Source organism: Nuphar pumila, chromosome 15 (assembly GCF_984573655.1).
Source record: "Nuphar pumila chromosome 15, dmNupPumi1.hap1.1, whole genome shotgun sequence".
NCBI lineage: Eukaryota > Viridiplantae > Streptophyta > Magnoliopsida > Nymphaeales > Nymphaeaceae > Nuphar > Nuphar pumila.
In genome coordinates this window covers 49,081,185-49,100,279 of record NC_143263.1, presented here as the reverse complement: position 1 = coordinate 49,100,279, position 19,095 = coordinate 49,081,185, and the positions used below count along the sequence as shown (strand labels likewise).

Genomic DNA, 19,095 nt, shown 5'->3' with positions numbered 1-19,095 from the left:
AATACAAAGGTGGGGTCAAGGGGTAAACCCACGGAGTTTTACGCTGCCAGGACAGTGATCGTAGCAGCCAAAGCCAACACGGCTAGGTCTCTTTAAAGAAAAAAATATTATTTTAAAATAATAAAAACATTTTTTTTACTTATAAAACATCAACAAATTAATGGCATTAGTTATACAAACAATATTACCCCCCCCCCCATTCTTGAATGTTTTGAAAAATAAAATATTAGTAGAGAATCAAGTTTCTTGCATTTATCATGTCAACTACTAATATATCCTATATATTATTCAATTTGAGAAGAATTTCTACATGAAATTTTGACCCATTACTAATGGATTCTTATAGCAAAAGGCTTGAGAGAATTTTTTCGTTATTTCATTTATACATTTTTAATCTAATTAATTTCATATTTTATTTTTACTACAATGACATATTTATAAAATTTAATTATATAAATTTACAATGATAAAGATTTTTATTTTTTCAAGAATTTTATTTTAAGTGAAATAATAACTAAATTATAATAGTACTTTAGCAAGAAACTCATCCTTTAGAGGCTTAACTTTTTCCACAAAGACAATGCCCGAGGAGGCTCTTTACCAGATAAAAAAGTCTTAAGCCTTTGAAGTAAACAGACGTTGATCTTAAATATATAAAAACTAAGGTAGCTAAACGTAAATGTGCCATGGATTAGCCGCCTATATGTAAATTACCCCCCAAAACATGCGGCCAGGTTTACCATAATCGAGGGCAACTTCGTCAATGCGTTAAAAATATCAAACGAAATAATTAAAAAATAAATAATTTCTAGTGGAGAAAAAGAACTTTATTTTTTCAGTTTTTTTCTGAGAACTGCTGCCATTAATTGCTGTATTTTTAGGGAAAATTTCATTTACGAACCAAGCTTTTACCCCTAATTTCAAATATGACACACATTTTTTAAACTTCAAATATAAGGTCAAATTTTCCCCAAAAACTGTGCGTGCATATATTATTGTCCTTTAACTCAGGTTAAATCATCTGTCAAAATGACCTTCGTTTCAAGAAGTTAATACTTTGTATTTTTTATTTTTTATGAGGATAATTTAGTACTTTTTAGTTTTTAAAAACTCACGTTTTTCAATATGATGGGTGTTGACCTGAAGTCTCTATTTGACAGTTTGTAAGAAAAATTACGCTATATTTGAAATTTCAGAAATATTTGCTCATATATGGAATTATGACTAAAAGGTTGACCCAAAATGAAAATTTGGTCTTTTTTCTCTTCACTATTCTGCCGCCACGTATAAAACATCATCTCTTACGTGGCGACATCCTACAGGTACTTAACTTTTAACTATTCACCTTTATCACCCCCATATTTTTTTATCTCCAATTTCTAATTTTTATGTCTTTTTTTTTCTTAATTTATTCCTCGGCTCCCTCCGCTTCCTCTTCGGTCAGACAGCAAGCCATCTCTCTCTCTCTCTCTCTGGATCTGCTCCTTCCCCACTATAAATATTTCCATTTTTTTATTTCTAGAAGTTTACAGTTTTCTTCTCATCCTTCGCGATTTCGGAACCCTAGGGCTTCTGTCGATCTTGTTATCGCAATCATCATCATCTTATTGTTCTACTTGTTTTCTGTCGGTGATCCATCGGTCTTCGGTGGAGAGGGAAGATGACGTCTGGTTACGGAGATCGCATGACGACGTTCGAGGACTCCGAGAAGGAGAGCGAGTATGGATACGTTCGCAAGGTGTGCGGTCCTTTCTCTCTGCTTTCCTTGATCTTCAGATCGAAGTTTTTTCGTTTTCGTTTGCCGATTTTTCTGTGTATGTTTGGCTGATTTCGCGTATTTTTTTCGTTCTGATCTCCGGAAATGTTGATTTTTGTTGTTCGGATCGTTATGTTTTTTTTTGTCTTTTAGCGGATACGTAAATTTGTCTGGAATTTGCGCTCCATCTTAGGGTTTTAGGGCTTTGTTGAGTTTTTTTTCGTTAATTTGATTGGAGTTTGGATTCTCGACTTCTTTTTTGCTGTTCGATTTGATGCATGCCGTAGTTTTCCGAGTTGGTGTATGGATCCGATGTGGTTTTTGGTGCTAGACATGTCGTTGGTTTGTGTAGAAGGAATAAGACGATTAAAATCGTTGATTGTTTCATAAAAAAATTGGATTTTTCCTTCTTAATTCATGATTACTTGAGTTCGAAATTGATCCAGAATCTGGACTCTACTGTTTAATTTTCCCCGTTGAACCGCATTCTCAATGGATCTGGATGATCTCCTCGTTGATTTCTTTTTATCGGCTTATATGCCCATTCTTGGTGGTTCATACTCTGCAGTTGGTTGTAGGGATTCACTAATACTGTCAGCGAATTAAGGAGAATATAGGGACACTGTCACTTGTTCTTGATGGTTTATTGTCGAAAATTAGTGGTAATCGTTTTCACTAATCTCGTACTGTTGTTGGAGAATTGTTTAAAAGTACTGTTCATGTAGGTTTTGTTTTTCAGTGCATCCGAGGTTATTGGAAAAGCTGTATTCCTTTCAACTTTCTTCTTCAGACTAGTGGTATAGTCGTATGGATGATGTGCACGGTCTCCAATATGCCAATTACGTACGGTTGTTGCTTAAGTATGATTCTTTGTGTAAACGTGACAAAGCATATACTTCAGTAAATCAGCCGCCTGATAAGCTGGCCTACCTGCGTTTTCGGAAAATCAGAAGCCTGGTGGCACTAGAAAGAATTAATTGCCAGGGCCCTGGAGCTAAATTTCTTTTAGGATCAGTCTGAGTTTGTACATAATTCAGAAGATCTATCTTCCCGCCACATTCTTTATCTTGGGTGACAATCAAACTTTGTTCATAAGGATTCTGTGATTCAAATGACGGTATTCAGGCTCCAAACACGTTAGATTCCAACTCTTACTGTGGTACATGTACCCTGGTTACTGTAATAGTTGGCCCAAGGCTCGAGGTAGAAGTCAAGGGTTCAATGCTTACTGCTAGTTGCTACAGAGTCCAGTAAGATGGATGATTCCTCGTTAGTGTATTATTACCACCTTAAAAGAAAATAAAATGTTTGATTGTTAAGGTTTCATATTGAAATTGGATTGTTCATCCATGATCTTCTATTATTTCATACTTTGTGTTTAAATTGGTTATTGAAAACTGGTTCCATATGCATAAATGATCTGGGCCTGTTTGTTTGAATAAATGGCAATTATGTTTGGAATTACTGGTTGAACTGGACTTTGGATATAGGGTTCAGTTCTTTTCCTTTTCTTCATAGGAAAAATCAAATACTATTAGAACTGACATTGGAAGTTTATACTGAATTATTACTTTTTGGAGATCACTGTCCAGTTGGGCTGAATCTCTTGCTTATTTTTACAACCCTGGTTTGCAGGTTATGAAAGTTTTGTAATAATTCAAGAAAATATCATATGGTCAATTTTATTTTTATTCACTACAGTTGATTAGAGTGTTAGAATACATGAGCTTAAGTAAACTTCCTTTCCTTGTGTATTTCATGCACATACTTTCAACATACCAATGAAAGATATGCAAATTTGCTCCTCTGAGCAGTCTTGTGAGCCCAAGTTTCTTGAAAGGCAATTTGGGATTGTATTTGACCAGAAAATCCATGTCCAACAGTTACTAGCTTCAGTAGTTTGATTATTTCTCAGCTTACTAGGCCCTGTAGAATTCAAATTTTTCTACTACAGAATGTGGAGGTCTCTGAACATCTAATGAGTTGTGAACTGAGTAACATGATTATGATAATCTGGTTTATGTATGGCTCTTGGATTCATGACCCTTGGAGCAGTAATATGATGGATCATGGATCGTGGTGCTCAGAGCATTGGTCCATTCTAATAGTAGCTGTGAAGTCCAATGAACAAATTTTCATTCAATGGTGGTGAATGGAAACAAGGCTGATGCTCACAGAATTGTGTCTTTGTGACAACATGATGTTACCTATGTTAAGACCTTAAAGGGCATGGATTTTCATGTACATGGTTACTGTACAATAAATATATTAACTTTTCTCGTGTATTAAGATGCTACTCTTTCCCAGCTGCTAATGTATCATGGATTCATGAGCTTTTACAGGTTTCAGGGCCAGTTGTTGTGGCCGATAGCATGGGTGGTGCTGCTATGTATGAGCTTGTTCGTGTAGGTCATGATAATCTTATCGGTGAAATTATTCGACTAGAAGGAGATTCTGCTACAATTCAAGGTATGGGATTTAATTGACAAATCTGATCATTCTCTTACACACACAGACAAACATAATGTATATGCACACACAGATGCATGTGTACATAGTACATACTTGCACAGACACACACAGAGAAGGAAAATAAATGGTGCTTGTTGTGTTTCAGTTTATGAGGAAACAGCTGGATTGATGGTAAATGACCCTGTTCTTCGAACCCATAAGGTACTCAGCAGATCATGTATTGAAATAGAGGAGGACTATCTTCTGCTGGTTACACTCTTATCCTTATCCCTTTTTTTCTTTTCAGCCTTTGTCAGTGGAGCTTGGTCCTGGAATCCTGGGAAACATTTTTGATGGAATTCAGGTTCGATCAAACTTCTGAAATGCTCATGTCGCTGAAGTCTCCCTTCTTTTACATATTCCTGCATTTTACATCTGAAGACCTAGAAGAATTCTATGTTCTCTTGCTAAATGCAGCGGCCACTAAAAACCATTGCATTGAAATCTGGGGACGTATATATTCCTCGAGGTGTATCTGTTCCTCCACTTGACAAGGATACATTATGGGAGTTTCAACCTAAAAAAATAGGTAAAATTCACCAAAGAATGGTTTATGTGCCTTGTATCATATCTTTCATCAGTGGATGCAGCTTGTTAGGGATTTATCCATGGCTGAACACTTCATATATGCCATTTCATTTTACTTTGTTGCAGGTGCGGGCGACCTGTTGACCGGTGGCGACCTGTATGCTGTAAGTGTTGGTTGGCCTTTTATCACTGCATCATAAGTAACTCGAGCTGACTACTTCACATCATACTGCAGACTGTATTTGAGAACAGTTTGATGCAGCATCATGTTGCACTTCCTCCTGGTTCTATGGGCAAAATTACCTACATTGCTTCTCCTGGTCAATACTCAATAAAGGTTTGTTCAATTTCCTGGCTACAAGATTGTAACTTCACCTGCTACTTTTTTCCATTTCACTTATCACAGACATCTCTTTTGACTGGTTTAGAAATGGGTCATGTCGATATTGATATGTGTGTGTGTGTGTGGGGGGGGTGTTCTGAACCTTGATACCCTGCAGTGGTACACACTCTTGTTTGCATTTATCACGGCACCAAATGTTTTTGCTTGCATGTTTAACATGGCTTATTTATTGTGTTCAGGGGTTTATCATGTCTAATATATATCACAAGATTCGATTCTAAGATGATGAAAAATTGGTGGCTCAGTTCATAAAAATATGGATGATCTAAAAATGGTATAGATTATAGAATATCATGTCGAAGTCAACTTTTAACACATGAAAATAGTAAACATAACATGGAAAACATAATCCAGATGCTAGTTTTTGCTTTTGGAGATGAGATCTGTGTAACGTATACCACCATAGGTTATGGTGGTTCAGTACCCCAATAGAGCACTCCATATGTATATTCGTATGTATATACATGTGTATGTATATGCATGTATGTACTTCCAAATTTATGATTGGAGAGACAAGGCAGCACTTAGAATTATGTTTCAATTTTAGATTTTGAGCAAAGGCCATGCCTCTATGCTAGATCTTGGCAAAATGAGCTCTCTGCTTGGAAATTACCCCCAATTAGGAAGAAAAGAAACTAATCTTGGTCAGTATTGCACTAAATAAAAAAGAGCTTTGCAAAGTTCTGGAAGGTTTGTTTGAGAAGAGTTGAATTAATTTTGCTAAAATTATATTGGTGAAACTCAGTTTTTCTCTTTTTTCTTATTTTTTGGTGGGTGGGTTGAGTAGGGGGTGGGTGTGGAGATGGGGTGTAGGTGGTGGTGGTTTTTGTCAAGGGCATTAAAATGGTTTTTGTAACATGGCTTCAGCATGTCGTGGATTTAATGGAATCAATTGCTTGTGGACCTTATGTTTGTGTAGGTTCCTTTCCATGTCTTTGCCAAATGTATTCTGTATGCTCCATGCACTCTGAAAATTTTGAAAGTTTACTGTCCTTGTTCTTCTTGTTTTCTGGAAGCTTCTAATGTACACCTTCATTTGTTAATAATTATATAATACATTCTATTTTGCCAGGATACTGTGTTAGAACTGGAGTTCCAAGGTGTAAAGAAGCAATTTACTATGCTTCAGGTTTCAATATTTAACTTAACTTTAGACTCAGGTGTACTCGATTTATGAACCCTTGTTTAATTTATTTGTGGTGATCTTTCTGTAGACTTGGCCTGTGCGTACACCTAGGCCTGTTGCAGCAAAGCTTCCAGCTGATACACCTCTTTTAACGGGTCAGGTATGTAAATAAATTGGTTCTTGATGCATTCCTTGTGCCCTTAGCTATTATCTTTTCAACTTTTCTTACCAGTTTCTTCTTATGTCTGCAGCGTGTTCTTGATGCTCTATTTCCCTCAGTACTTGGTGGTACTTGTGCCATACCTGGTGCATTTGGATGTGGAAAGACAGTTATTAGCCAGGCTCTTTCAAAGGTAGAATTCAGATTTTGTCATGTTGAGACTTTTTTGGTGGATGGATATTAGAAATGTTGCTAATGTATCTTTGTGGTGGTAGTATTCAAACTCAGACACTGTGGTCTATGTCGGTTGCGGAGAGAGAGGAAATGAAATGGCTGAGGTATTCAATAGATATCATATTTGCATATTTGCTTGATTTTGTTTCTGTGGAAGAAAACTGAATGTGGTAATGTTAATTTCAGGTGCTTATGGATTTCCCTCAATTGACAATGACATTGCCTGATGGCCGTGAAGAGTCTGTCATGAAACGTACAACACTTGTTGCAAACACGTCGAACATGCCTGTGGCTGCTCGAGAGGCATCCATTTATACAGGTATAAACTAATAAATTGATGATTATGTGTTATCCCGAAAATAAGATCTTTCCCAGTGGTTCTAGTGTCTCAACAATTCATGAGACAGATCTTTTGTTATATGTCAAGAAGTTTCTGTGGTTGTACTTTCTGTTCACTCAGTTATTTAACACTCCATGGCTTTAGGTTAAATCTTTTTTGTTTTTGCTAATTGTGACTAGCAATACTATGTTTCTTCTGAATCACTTTTTATGGTTTAAAAAATTTATATTATCTGCTGCATAACCTTGTGATTCTGCAGTCCATGGCAAACAAAACGTGATGGATGAATCCAAATGAACAGACTTGTCATGCTTGGGAAGCATTTCCTTATAGTACTTAGTGTATCTTGAAGACATAAAATGTGGCCATTTACATGCATTAATAAACTTGTGTTAAAATGATCAAAATGGTTAAAATATTATGCAATAGAATGCTATTACTTCAAATAATTTTTGACTAAAATTAAAAAAAAATTAAAGTGATAAGGAAGAAATGTTATCCAAGAAAAACAGACAAAGAATGAGGAATAAAGGGAGGAAAACCAGTCGATTTGTGGTTTTTCTTTTTTCATTGATTTGTATGCTTTCAACTGAAATATACTGTTCTTTTTTTTTTGCTTCTTTGGTTCATTCAAGTTTATAAGGAGGTTTATGGCAAGTTGGATACCAAAGAAGGCGAGAAGGATATTTATAGGCTTGCAAAGATGAGAGATAGGAAATCGAAGGATTTGGGTATGGTTAGATGTATCAAAGATGAAACGCAAAGGGTTTTAGTCAAAGATGAGGAGATTAAGGAGAGATGGAAAGATTATTTTGATAAGCTATTTAATGATAGTCATGCTCAAGATCTTGGAGACTTCTTCATTCCTTTTCATGAGATAAATCGTGACTTCATGCGCAAGATTCAAAAGAAAGAAATTGCAGAGGCTTTGAAGAAAATGAAATCAAGAAGGGCAGTTGGCCCAGATGGTATACCTATCGAGGCTTGGAAATGCTTGGGAGAGAAAGGTTTAGAATGGTTGACAAATCTTTTTAACTTGATTTGGCGAACAAATAAGATGCCTAATGAGTGGAGGAAGAGTACTTTGGTGCCTTTATATAAGAATAAGGGTGATATACAAGATTGCACAAACTATCGTGGTATAAAACTCATGAGTCATACTATGAAACTTTGGGAGAGGGTGATTGAGTCTAGGTTGAGGAAGGTTGTCATGATATCGGAGAATCAATTTGGTTTTATGCCTGGAAGATCAACTATGGAAGCTATACATCTTCTTAGACAACTTATTGAAAGATATAGAGAGAGGAACAAAGATTTGCATATGGTTTTTATTGATTTAGAGAAGGCATACGATAGAGTACCTAGGGACGTTCTCTGGTGGACAATGATGAAGAAAGGTGTTTCTCTCAAGTACATTAGTATAATTAAAGATATGTATGAAGGAGTAGTAACCAATGTCCGCACTTGTGGAGGGGTGACAACCAATTTTCCGATAACGGTTGGGTTACATCAAGGATCTGCTTTAAGCCCTTTCCTATTTGCGATAGTGATGGATGAGCTTACGAGATCAATTCAAGAAAATGTACCGTGGTGTATGTTGTTTGCTGATGATATTGTTTTGATTGATGAGTCTAGAGCTGGGGTTAATGCTAAGTTAGAATTATGGAGACAGACATTGGAAGCTAGAGGTTTTAAGTTGAGTAAGAGTAAGACTGAATATATGGAATGTCGGTTTAGTAAGCAACGAAGTAGTGATGGGAGTGTAGTGAAGCTTGGTGAGCAAGATATACCGGTGAATGATTATTTCAAATATTTGGGATCCATCATTCAAAAGTATGGAGAAATTGATGGAGATGTAAATCATAGGATAAAGGTTGGGTGGATGAAATGGAAAAGTGCTACTCGAGTGCTGTGCGATCGTAGAATGCCATTGCGGTTGAAGGGAAAGTTTTATAGGACGACTATTAGACCCGCTTTACTATATGGTACGGAATGTTGGGCTGCCAAGAGACATCATATTCAAAAAATGAGTGTAGCTGAGATGCGGATGCTTAGATGGATGTGTGGAAATACAATAAAAGATAAGATTCGGAACGAAGAGATACGTAAGAAGGTAGGTGTTGCACCCATTGAAAATAAGATGCGAGAGAATCGTTTACGGTGGTTTGGACATATTCGGCGAAGGCCTAATGATGCTCCAGTTAGAAGGTTGGAGAAATGGGAAAATATATTAGTTAAAAGAGGTCGGGGTAGGCCTAGGAAGACTTGGATGGAGATGATAGGAAAGGATATGAATGCTTTGAACCTCACCAAGGACATGGCGTTGGATAGAAATGATTGGAGGAAAAGGATTCATGTGGAAGACCCAAAATGAATTTCTTTTTTGGTTCATATCGCTGACCCCAATTGTTTTGGGATGAAGGCGTAGTTGTTGTTGTTGTTTGTTGGTTCATTCAAGTTTATATGTTCATGTAAGCTTTTGTGCATCTATGCATTTTGTGTGCATGTACATGTGACTTTGAACTTCTTCATCTGAATGTTGGACCTGTGTGACTAAAAAACTGTTGCTTTTAATATATCAGAGAAGCCATTATTCTTGAGTGTCTGACAGCTAGGGAGAGCGCCTCCCTTTCATATATTTCATGTCTGATTCTTAAATGCATTCTTTTTTCTTCTCTTTGTTGAAAGTGCAAGAAGATATTTGTGAGAATAGACAATATATGTCTGTGCTCTGTACTCTAAAGCATGTCATACCATACAATTCATGGGATGAATATGCATGTTTAGAGGTAAGAGAACTATGCCTGTTGAGGCTTGCATCTTTGGCATTCGACAATTGTTAAAAGCTTCTTGTCAAATGATGGGGAGAGCACACTTTATTTCTCAGACGAACGTGTGAGCTTGCTAAACTATTTCGGCTTTGGAAAAGAGGATTTTAAGTGAGACAAAAGCTCTGTTTTTTGTAAATATTGGACAATGCATTGGGATTTATTTACAGCGGTGTGATGGCAAAGGTTGGATAGAATGTTTTCTTCCTACTACACCGTAAATTCTCAACACAATCATGCCATGCAAGGTTGATGAATTTTGCACACTCAAAAAGTTGAATATATAGCTTGTAACATGACTGCCACCTTCGGGGTCTAGATTGATCACTTCTTGAGTGAGTTGAGACTGGATATCTCGAATGAACCAGTCCAAATATTCTGTGATAGTAAAGTTGCAATAAGTCTGATGAACTCTGGAGCTGATAGCTCTAAGAGTAAACATATTGAGGTAAAATATCTGTATGTTCATGATATAATAAAGAAAAAGAAAATCTCAGTTAGTTATTTACCCTCGTCGGATATGGTAGTCAATCCATTGACGAAGGCAGTTACTGAGAATGTCTTTGTAAGACATGTGAGTCAAATGGGACTCATGCATGTGTAAATGATCCTGAGTGAATAATTCACTTAGTTTGAAAGAAATCCTCATGATGCTCCTGTTAAATTTTGCAGCATGCATGAATAGAATACGAAGTGGTAAGTGTACAAATGCAAAAGCCCAAAAGAGTGGGAGTAAGCTTTGTGGCACTAAATGCCCCTAAATGGCTTATGGCCAAGTGGGAGATGTAAGGATTTAGTGGCCATAGGGCCATTATGGAAATCCGATTATGGATTAAGGCAATAAGATAGGCCTTAATCCAGAGTTAGGGAAGGAGATGATGATTCTTTCCTTAATGAAAGAAATCAGGACGTTAAGCATGATTAGTTTCCTCAAGAAATCTAGGGATAATCTTGTCAAATTTGATAGAAGAAATATTTATAAAACAAAAAGGACCACAAAATATCGAAACATTTAATATTTGAAAGTAAGCAATTAAGATTCATATTTCATTATGTTGAAAATTTTCATTAATAGTTCAATATATTGAAAATTTCTTTATTTGCGAGAAAATAAGGATCATATCACTATGTTTTAAAAAATAATTAATTTTTTGACTCTCAATAAGAGTCAAGGCAAAAAATTAAAATTGCTTGTTGTTAAAGCTATCTAGCAGAAGGTTTAAAATGGCTTGATGAGAAGGTGAGGTGTTTAGACATTTTGAGTTGAGGCATAAGCTTTGAGTTGGTTCAAGGTGTAAACCTCGAACAATTTTTATAGGAATTATTTTTTATAACATAAATAGCTTGTGCACTTCTATGTGTGGATATGTATGTGTTGAGATGTAAAATGTCTTAAGTTTCATCTAAGACAAACCAAACTTAGAACCGGTAAGTCTTGGTACCCTCGAAGTTCCATGCTTGTAAGCTAAACATTGATCTGGAACCCATCTGGTTTTCCTGTTTAATCCTTTGTTCAACAAAACACTAAAATAGTTCATGGATTAGCAAGACCTCGCACATGAACCTAGTTCAACCTAATCAGATCCATGTCAAGTGGAATTAGAATTTGGGTTTAATCTTGGATCAAATATTCACCATTCAAATGCATGTAGTTTGGCATCTGACACTTTTACATTTGGTCTTTGTCATAGACTCAAACTACCAGCAAAAATTGATATTGGATCTAACCTGTTTGATCTAAAACTAAATCTTATAAAAAAGGGTTTTGGATCTAGATCCAACTTATTATAACAAACCATGTTTCATCTCAAATAATGCAAAACAAACATGAGAGTATGATTTGTTTTCATATGTGTTTTAGTTTTACATGTGTAAATGAAGTCCTTTTCTTGAACATGCCTTTAATGGGACATTATTCCATGTGCATTGCTTGTGTATATTAATGATGATTTTAGTTGTCTAGGGCCTATTGCGCTAGACAAGGGTCCAAAATTTATGTATTACTATGCTTCAAAGGGAGTTGAGGAATTGAAAAAATGAAAGCCCTCCAATTCCTGAATTGGCAGATACCACATCTATAAGGTTGGTATTTGCTTACTCCACTGTTTGATGCAACTAATGCCTTTCTCCCAAACAACTATTGGTAGAGGAGTTTGGCCAAAGCCCAACCCAAAAAGCCTGCTTCTACCCCAACTGATGATCATATTTGTCTTTGTTTGCTGTCAAAGAAAAAAAAGTAAATATAAATAGAAGTTTTAAAAAGGATCACATATTGCATGTTTATTACTCTGGGATTATAGAATCCCATTATGTGTTTTCTGTTTATCCTTTTTTCGTTTTGTCATCAAATTGATTGATCCTTCTTTTTGGTTCATTTTATAGTTATGTTAGGTGTAGTAACATGGTGACATGGAATGGAACTCGGCAATGAAATTCCATGTCATGCTTCCAGTCGTATAGGAGTTCTATAGAATTTAAAAGAAGTGAAGGAGATCCTAGAGAAACTTCCATAACTTTGCAGCTGGCAACAAATAGCTCTCTGGACGATTAATGATAAAATTAATAATAAGAGTGAATGATGTTACTGCAAGTTCTATTGTAGATGGTTCTCTCTTGGTACTTTCAAAGTTAAAATTTATTGTGATCATGTGTGAAATTAGACATTCTTGTCATTCTTTTGGTTATTTAGGAATCCTGGATTGCCAGATTTTTCTGCCTTTGCTATGGTTGCTGACTTTTCTTAGTCTCTATTCTCTTAAATGTGATTGCTCTGAATTTGGAACTTGCAGGCATCACTATAGCAGAGTATTTCAGGGATATGGGATACAATGTCAGCATGATGGCTGATTCTACTTCCCGATGGGCAGAAGCATTGCGTGAAATATCTGGACGTCTGGTGATTGCCCGTTCCTTTATTACTCATCCTCTTTTCTTCTATGGGAAGAGCAACAAATGCCTCTGCCTTCATTTATCATGAAATGTTTTTGTTCTCGAATATCCTCTGTTCTTTGTAACTACGATGGTTGCGCTATTTTTTGTTGCTCAGAGTATCCAAAATAGTGTCAAACATCGTAACACAACCTTTCTAACAAGAATGATGGGAAGGAACATGAGAACTTGAGTGTAAAGTGGTTTTGTCACTACCCCTACTGTGAACCTCGAATACTGTCAAGCTGTTAAGGAACTTAAGCTGCCAAGATTAGTGTAAATTTCAAGTATTGTATTGCTGATGGCATTATAGCCTTGTCTGCAGTAACTGAAGATGTTTAAGAAATGAAGATGGCAGCATTAAGGTGCTGCATGCTTTTTCAGGTTATTATGTTCTGGCATGCAACAGTTTTTAAAACAGCTAGTATTGTTATTTTGTTAAGATACTTAAAAGTAGGAGTTGATGAAGCAACTATGCTGTTCATATCCTTCGTGCCTTTTCTAAATTCATTGGCCTGTACTCAAGTGTCATAGTAACAGTATATGTTCTTTTCATTTTTGAGCTTGGCAGCGAAGAAGCATAAAATTACTTAGCAATTTGGGATATTCTTTCCTTTGCAGGCTGAAATGCCTGCTGATAGTGGGTACCCAGCATACCTGGCTGCTCGATTAGCATCTTTCTATGAACGTGCTGGTAAAGTGAAATGCTTGGGCAGTCCAGATCGTACAGGTAGTGTAACAATAGTGGGTGCTGTTTCTCCTCCTGGAGGAGATTTCTCAGACCCTGTGACGGCTGCAACACTTGGAATCGTTCAGGTGAGAAAGCAAGTTTCCTACTCGCTGCATCTTTCTTGATCTGTCTTACTGCTTGGTCACATGATTCAAAAGTACTCTGTGCTTGTTCTTCAGGTCTTTTGGGGGCTTGATAAGAAGCTTGCACAAAGGAAGCACTTCCCATCTGTAAATTGGCTTATTTCATATTCCAAGTACACGAAGGTTAGTATGCTGATAACTTGTAGCTATTCATCCTAGCCCTAGGGTCACCATGTCTATTGTTATCTAACTCAATTCGCTAATTTTGAATGGTGTTGAATATTTTGTTGCTGGTTTTAATTATGTTCTTCACGTCCCTGTTATACTGCAGGCATTGGAGTCTTTCTATGAGCAATTTGATCCAGACTTTATTTCCATCAGGACAAAAGCTCGTGAGGTTCTACAGAGAGAAGATGACCTGAATGAAATTGTTCAAGTAAACTATCCTCTTTGGGGACCCCAATTGTTTTGGGATGAAGGCGTAGTTGTTGTTGTTTGTTTGTTGTTTTAAACTATCCTCTTTGGTTTCAAAATGATTTGTGATTGGCATGGGCTGCATTTGATTGTCTTCTGTCTTCTTAATTTGCTCATCTTGCCCAATTTGGGCTTCATTAGACACATGAGAGATAAGGTAGCATAAGCTACGTCACATAGGTATGGAGGCAGGTACAGGTATGGATTTGTAGGGAACAGCACAGATTATAAAAGTTCGGATAGGGGGGGGGGGGTTGAAGTGCCATGCATGCATGGTTGAAAATGACCCCACATTAGAAGATGCTGGTCAGATCTGGGCTAGATCTGCTTTGAAACTGGCCTGACTTGTACCCGTGAAATACCAGTACCTGTACCCATGTGATACCATGTCGACATAGGTATGACACCCCTCCAGAAGTACGATGTTACATAGAGCATAATGTGAGGGAACTTTTTGCTTGATGTTTGCAGCTCGTCGGTAAAGATGCTTTGGCAGAAACAGATAAGATTATCCTGGAGACAGCTAAGCTTCTTAGGGAGGATTATCTTGCTCAAAATGCATTCACTCCGTGAGTACCAAGATTGACTTATGCATCCTTTGTTTGCACTTTCTTAAATTTCCTCTGGTTTGGTTGCTTATGTAATAAATTATATTTTATATTTCTTTGGTCCATCTTATGTAATTCTGTAATTTAATTCTTTGTGCTTCTCTGTTTTCCCCATAGGTATGATAAATTTTGCCCATTTTACAAATCAGTGTGGATGATGAGGAACATTATTCATTTCAATACATTAGCAAATCAGGTATGAATTTGTTATGATCCTGTTCTCTGTTTCCTTTTTCTCCCCCTATTCTGAAAGGCATGTACTATTGTTTATTTTCAACATGTAGATGTAACAAGTAGGGCCAACATATTGCAATTTTGGTTCTTCTGCTATAGTAAATGTAACTACCACCATCTTGTTAGCTTAACACCATAATCCGTTGATTGACCTACACTTTCATTTTTTTCTAGAAACACATAATTAAGTACACCTGCTAAAGAAGTAATGTTTTGTATCTTAGATGTATCCAATCATGTGTTAAAACTTTCTATTCTTTCATACCAAGTAACACAAAGGCATTGTCATCTATGTTAATTCGTTACAGGAAACAGTGTCTTCAAATCTTGAACAAGCAGATAGGGCTATCAGATTGCTGTGTGATCCCTTGCATGCCATCCATCTACTGTATCTAAAATAATCTTTCATCAGAAACGTCCATAACTCTGAAAACTTTGTTGTTTTTTTCATGGTCTAGCTTTAGACACATTTTGAGAATTAGATCTTACATAGGGCTTTATAGAGTAGACATCAAGAAGCTGATTGATTCTTCCCATCATTAAAAATGGATGATGATGACTACAAAAAAAAAATGGATGATGGTGTCAGTGACCCCACCCAGGGTTTAACTTGCAAGAGGGTGGGCCCCATTAATTGACCTGTTTCTCAGCGAAATTGATGGTGTTCATCTTTGAGCTGTATGCTGATGATTTTTTTTCCCATAAGAAAAAAAATTATCAGCTTGGCTCTATATGTTTACTCTTCATGAATATCTTGTATATGATCATTTTCCATTTGATTAGGCTTGTGCGTGCATACACACTCATGTACACGTGTGTATAAATCATTGTTATTAAAAATGCGCCTCAAGGCACAAAAAGCGTGCTTCGCCTCAAGGCGAGGGGCTTTATGCCTTGAGGCGCATGTACAAAGCGCAACAGCCCTGAGGCGTGCGCCTCATACGCCTTGAGGCGAGGCGCGCCTCAAGCCGAGGCGTACACGCCTTGAATTTTTTAGTTAAATGAGGGTCAAAGCCCTCATTTGACCAAAAAATAGGATTTTTTTACGCAGTTTTAACTAAGCTGCTAGTAAAAAGGGCATTTACTACCATGTTCAAGCCCGTTGACCGTAAGTATGTCCGGCAAAGCCAACACGGTCAGGTCTATGATCCTGGCCCTAAACCTAAACAAGTCGGGTCTGATCCATAAGAAACCGGGTCTCAAACATAAGCCCCCCAAAAAAAAACAAATCGAGTCTGGACCCTCACCCGCTGAACGCGCAGCGGGACCCGCGCCCGAGGGAGCCCCCGGACCCCCCTTACTGCAAGGGCAAAAACTCTGAATCAGGCTCCACAACTCATCAGTTGGACCTATGTTAAAATGAGTGGGTCCAAACCTGAATCCGATTAAGTAATGTAGGTATCAGATCAAGATTCGGGTTTAACTGGATTTTTATAAGAAAAACTATACGCAGATCCGATAAAACTTACATAAACTAGACCCTGTCCATACCTGGCAAAATAATATTTTTAATTATTTTACATTGAAAATTTGAGATTCTTAACCGAAACTCCGGTGAGACCTGGTTTGGTATAAAATTTTATAAACCATACACAACCCGTATAATAATCGGACCTCATGGGTCCAACCTGAATAATTAATCAGAATCCCTTCTTTGCAACCAAACCCTGGCCCTATAAGATCCAATATGTGTCAAGATCGGGTCATACCCAATCCATTGATACCCTTAGTAGCAGGTTCACCAATTTGCAGTCTAATAGACACTCAAAGCAACCACGTTAATGAAGTCATTGAGATTAGTTGCTTCGTTTCACAGAAAATTAATCTCACCATGTCAACTTGTTCAATGTATTCAATTTCGTAGGAGCAATAATCTCTTCTAGAATGTGACGTTAAACCCTTTTAGTGGCAAAATCAAGTCATGCAATTACATGCAGTCACAACCCTATATATATTAACATTTGGTTAATTCTAAAATGCATTTTCTAATTTTGACATGATATTGTTAATGCTAATATGCATTTCGTTGTTAATGTTAATTTTTTATTTAATGAATGCTCATGTTTTATTTGTTAGATACTTACATAGATCAAGTTGTTGCATTGATGTTATTTTCACATGTTAATCTCATATTTTTTCAGTATTTATTTGAGATTTTGTATTTCTTGTTGGTTGTTGCTTCATCAATAAAGAATTTTTTATTTATTTGTAATTTTAGATATTTTTTATGGTTTTTTTAAGTTTAAAAAAAAAACTTTGAGGCTTACGCTTTACGCCTCGAGGCTTACGCCTCGCCTCAGATTTTGGTGGAGCGCCTCGCTACGCCTCGACGCTTTTCACAACACTGGTATAAATTGAACATGTAGAATTGGTTGTTAAGGAACAATAGCTGTGTGTGTGTGTGAACTTAAAATAATTGATTTAGTGCACAATAGCAAGATCATTCAATTCAACAGATCAGTAATTGAGTTAGAAGAAGCATCTAGCATGGTTAAGGCTGCATACAAGCATGACCTGCTGCTCCTATAAAAGTTCCAACCTTTCTAAAGCCATCTAGAATCATCAAACTAGTTTATGTATCTCCATATAGTAGTACTGACGTTCTTGGAGTGATCTACAGGCGGTGGAACGTGGTGCTGGGTCAGATGGCCTGAAGATAACATACAGCATTATCAAACAACGTCTTGGTGACCTATTCTATAGATTAGTGTAAGTAAATTAGAGAAGATATCTTAATGTTGCTTTTCGCATACACTATGCAGTGGCATCTTGAGAACCATGTGCATGTTCTGACAAAGCATGACCACTGCATGCAGGTCACAAAAGTTTGAAGACCCCGCTGAGGGGGAAGCTGCCTTGGTCAAGAAGTTCAGCCAACTACATGAGGATCTCACCACTGGGTTCCGCAACCTGGAGGATGAATATCGGTGATTCGAGTTTCTTTTATGCACGAGAGATGGATCATGATAAGCTTGTATTGTTAAAATCCAAATCCAGTTTTGTTTTTTTTTCCAAACCAAGTGAAGTTAGTACGCCCCGCTTCTTTGTCCGGCCTTGATATTATGTTTTTCTTTAGTAATAAATAAGAGGGTATATCTTTTTTCTATTTTTTTTGGGTTTTTTTGTTGGGTGGGGAAAGGGTTGTGTTGGATGGGGGTGGTTGGCTATTTTATTTTACATGGCTTTTATGAAAAAAAAAAAGAGTTGTCACTTAGATGAATTTAAAATAACATTGGCCTAGGTTATTTTGGTTCTTCCAAATACGAATTTTGAGCGGGTTGGTCAATTATGTTATGTGTGCTCTGATATGATCGGTTAAACTTGCAACTTTGAAGATCCATATCATCTTTTCTTAGTGATCATTTTTCATAAACACTAAGCCTTCATGCTGTCATTTGGCCCTTCTTTGGTTGTGGGCTTATTCGAGACGCTCATAGGCAGATAACAAAGACAAGGAACTGCTTTTGGTAGGGGTCCTTGACTGGGGCTAAGGGTTTGGCTGAACTGGAATTACATAGGTTTTTAAGGTTGATGGCATGGTTTCCATCTTTTTAGGCGATAATTCAACGGCACAGATCAGAGGGTTTGATATTTATTAATAAACCAGTATGGAAAGGCGGGTTGGACTGTGGCATGCCTCCTACTTGTTGCCTTTGAAATTTCTCCATCTTTTTTGGAAAATCACAACTTCATATATGATTTTGTTTCATGAGTGTATTATTTTAGTGTGATAATGTGCAAAAATTGAAAATTGGCACCTGTGAGGGATAAAAGAGGAAAAAAATTGAGAACGTGTGATATTTTTCATTTGGTGGATTTGCTAAATTGCTGTGCATTTTAGAAAATGCATCATTTTTTTGGACATTACAATCACTTTTCATTTTATAAATAAGAAGCCTCATAATAAGTTGAGAATTTTAAAAATAATTCATTTAGAGTTATCCAAACAATGGAAATCTAGCGATTGAGAATTCTCTTTCTTGACTTTTCCTTGGAATGAGAATTCACTTTTCTCTGAGGATTCTCTCAAAATATCCAAACGCACCTTAATGTCATGGTAATTATTTTAAAAGTACTTATTTACCTTCATAAAAAGGAAAGGGTAGTTATTCTAGTCATTTTAAGGTATTATTGTCATTATACATGTAAAAA

At 36.7% G+C, this 19,095-nt stretch overlaps 1 protein-coding gene across 1 annotated transcript; it reads left to right on the top strand.

Annotated features, from left to right (window-relative positions):
- The first annotated feature begins 1,376 nt into the window (after nt 1–1,376).
- LOC149815375 (V-type proton ATPase catalytic subunit A-like) lies at nt 1,377–18,049 on the top strand. Its single transcript, XM_089989666.1, has 20 exons — nt 1,377–1,738; nt 4,099–4,225; nt 4,374–4,429; nt 4,515–4,571; nt 4,685–4,796; nt 4,922–4,959; nt 5,031–5,132; nt 6,271–6,327; nt 6,413–6,484; nt 6,576–6,677; nt 6,760–6,822; nt 6,905–7,037; nt 12,676–12,782; nt 13,436–13,630; nt 13,724–13,810; nt 13,959–14,063; nt 14,573–14,670; nt 14,827–14,905; nt 17,564–17,652; nt 17,760–18,049. The coding sequence occupies exons 1-20, from the start codon at nt 1,661–1,663 to the stop codon at nt 17,872–17,874; spliced, it is 1,872 nt and encodes a 623-aa protein (XP_089845792.1). The 5' UTR covers nt 1,377–1,660; the 3' UTR covers nt 17,875–18,049.
- Nucleotides 18,050–19,095: the final 1,046 nt, after the last annotated feature.

Bases quoted from the DNA above. Each gene is read 5' to 3' on its own strand.
- LOC149815375 (XM_089989666.1), top strand. From the start codon at position 1,661: ATGACGTCTGGTTACGGAGATCGCATGACGACGTTCGAGGACTCCGAG. The intron at 4,797-4,921 runs GTAAAATTCACC...ACTTTGTTGCAG, and splicing joins GTTTCAACCTAAAAAAATAG to GTGCGGGCGACCTGTTGACC. The intron at 17,653-17,759 runs GTAAGTAAATTA...CACTGCATGCAG, and splicing joins GACCTATTCTATAGATTAGT to GTCACAAAAGTTTGAAGACC.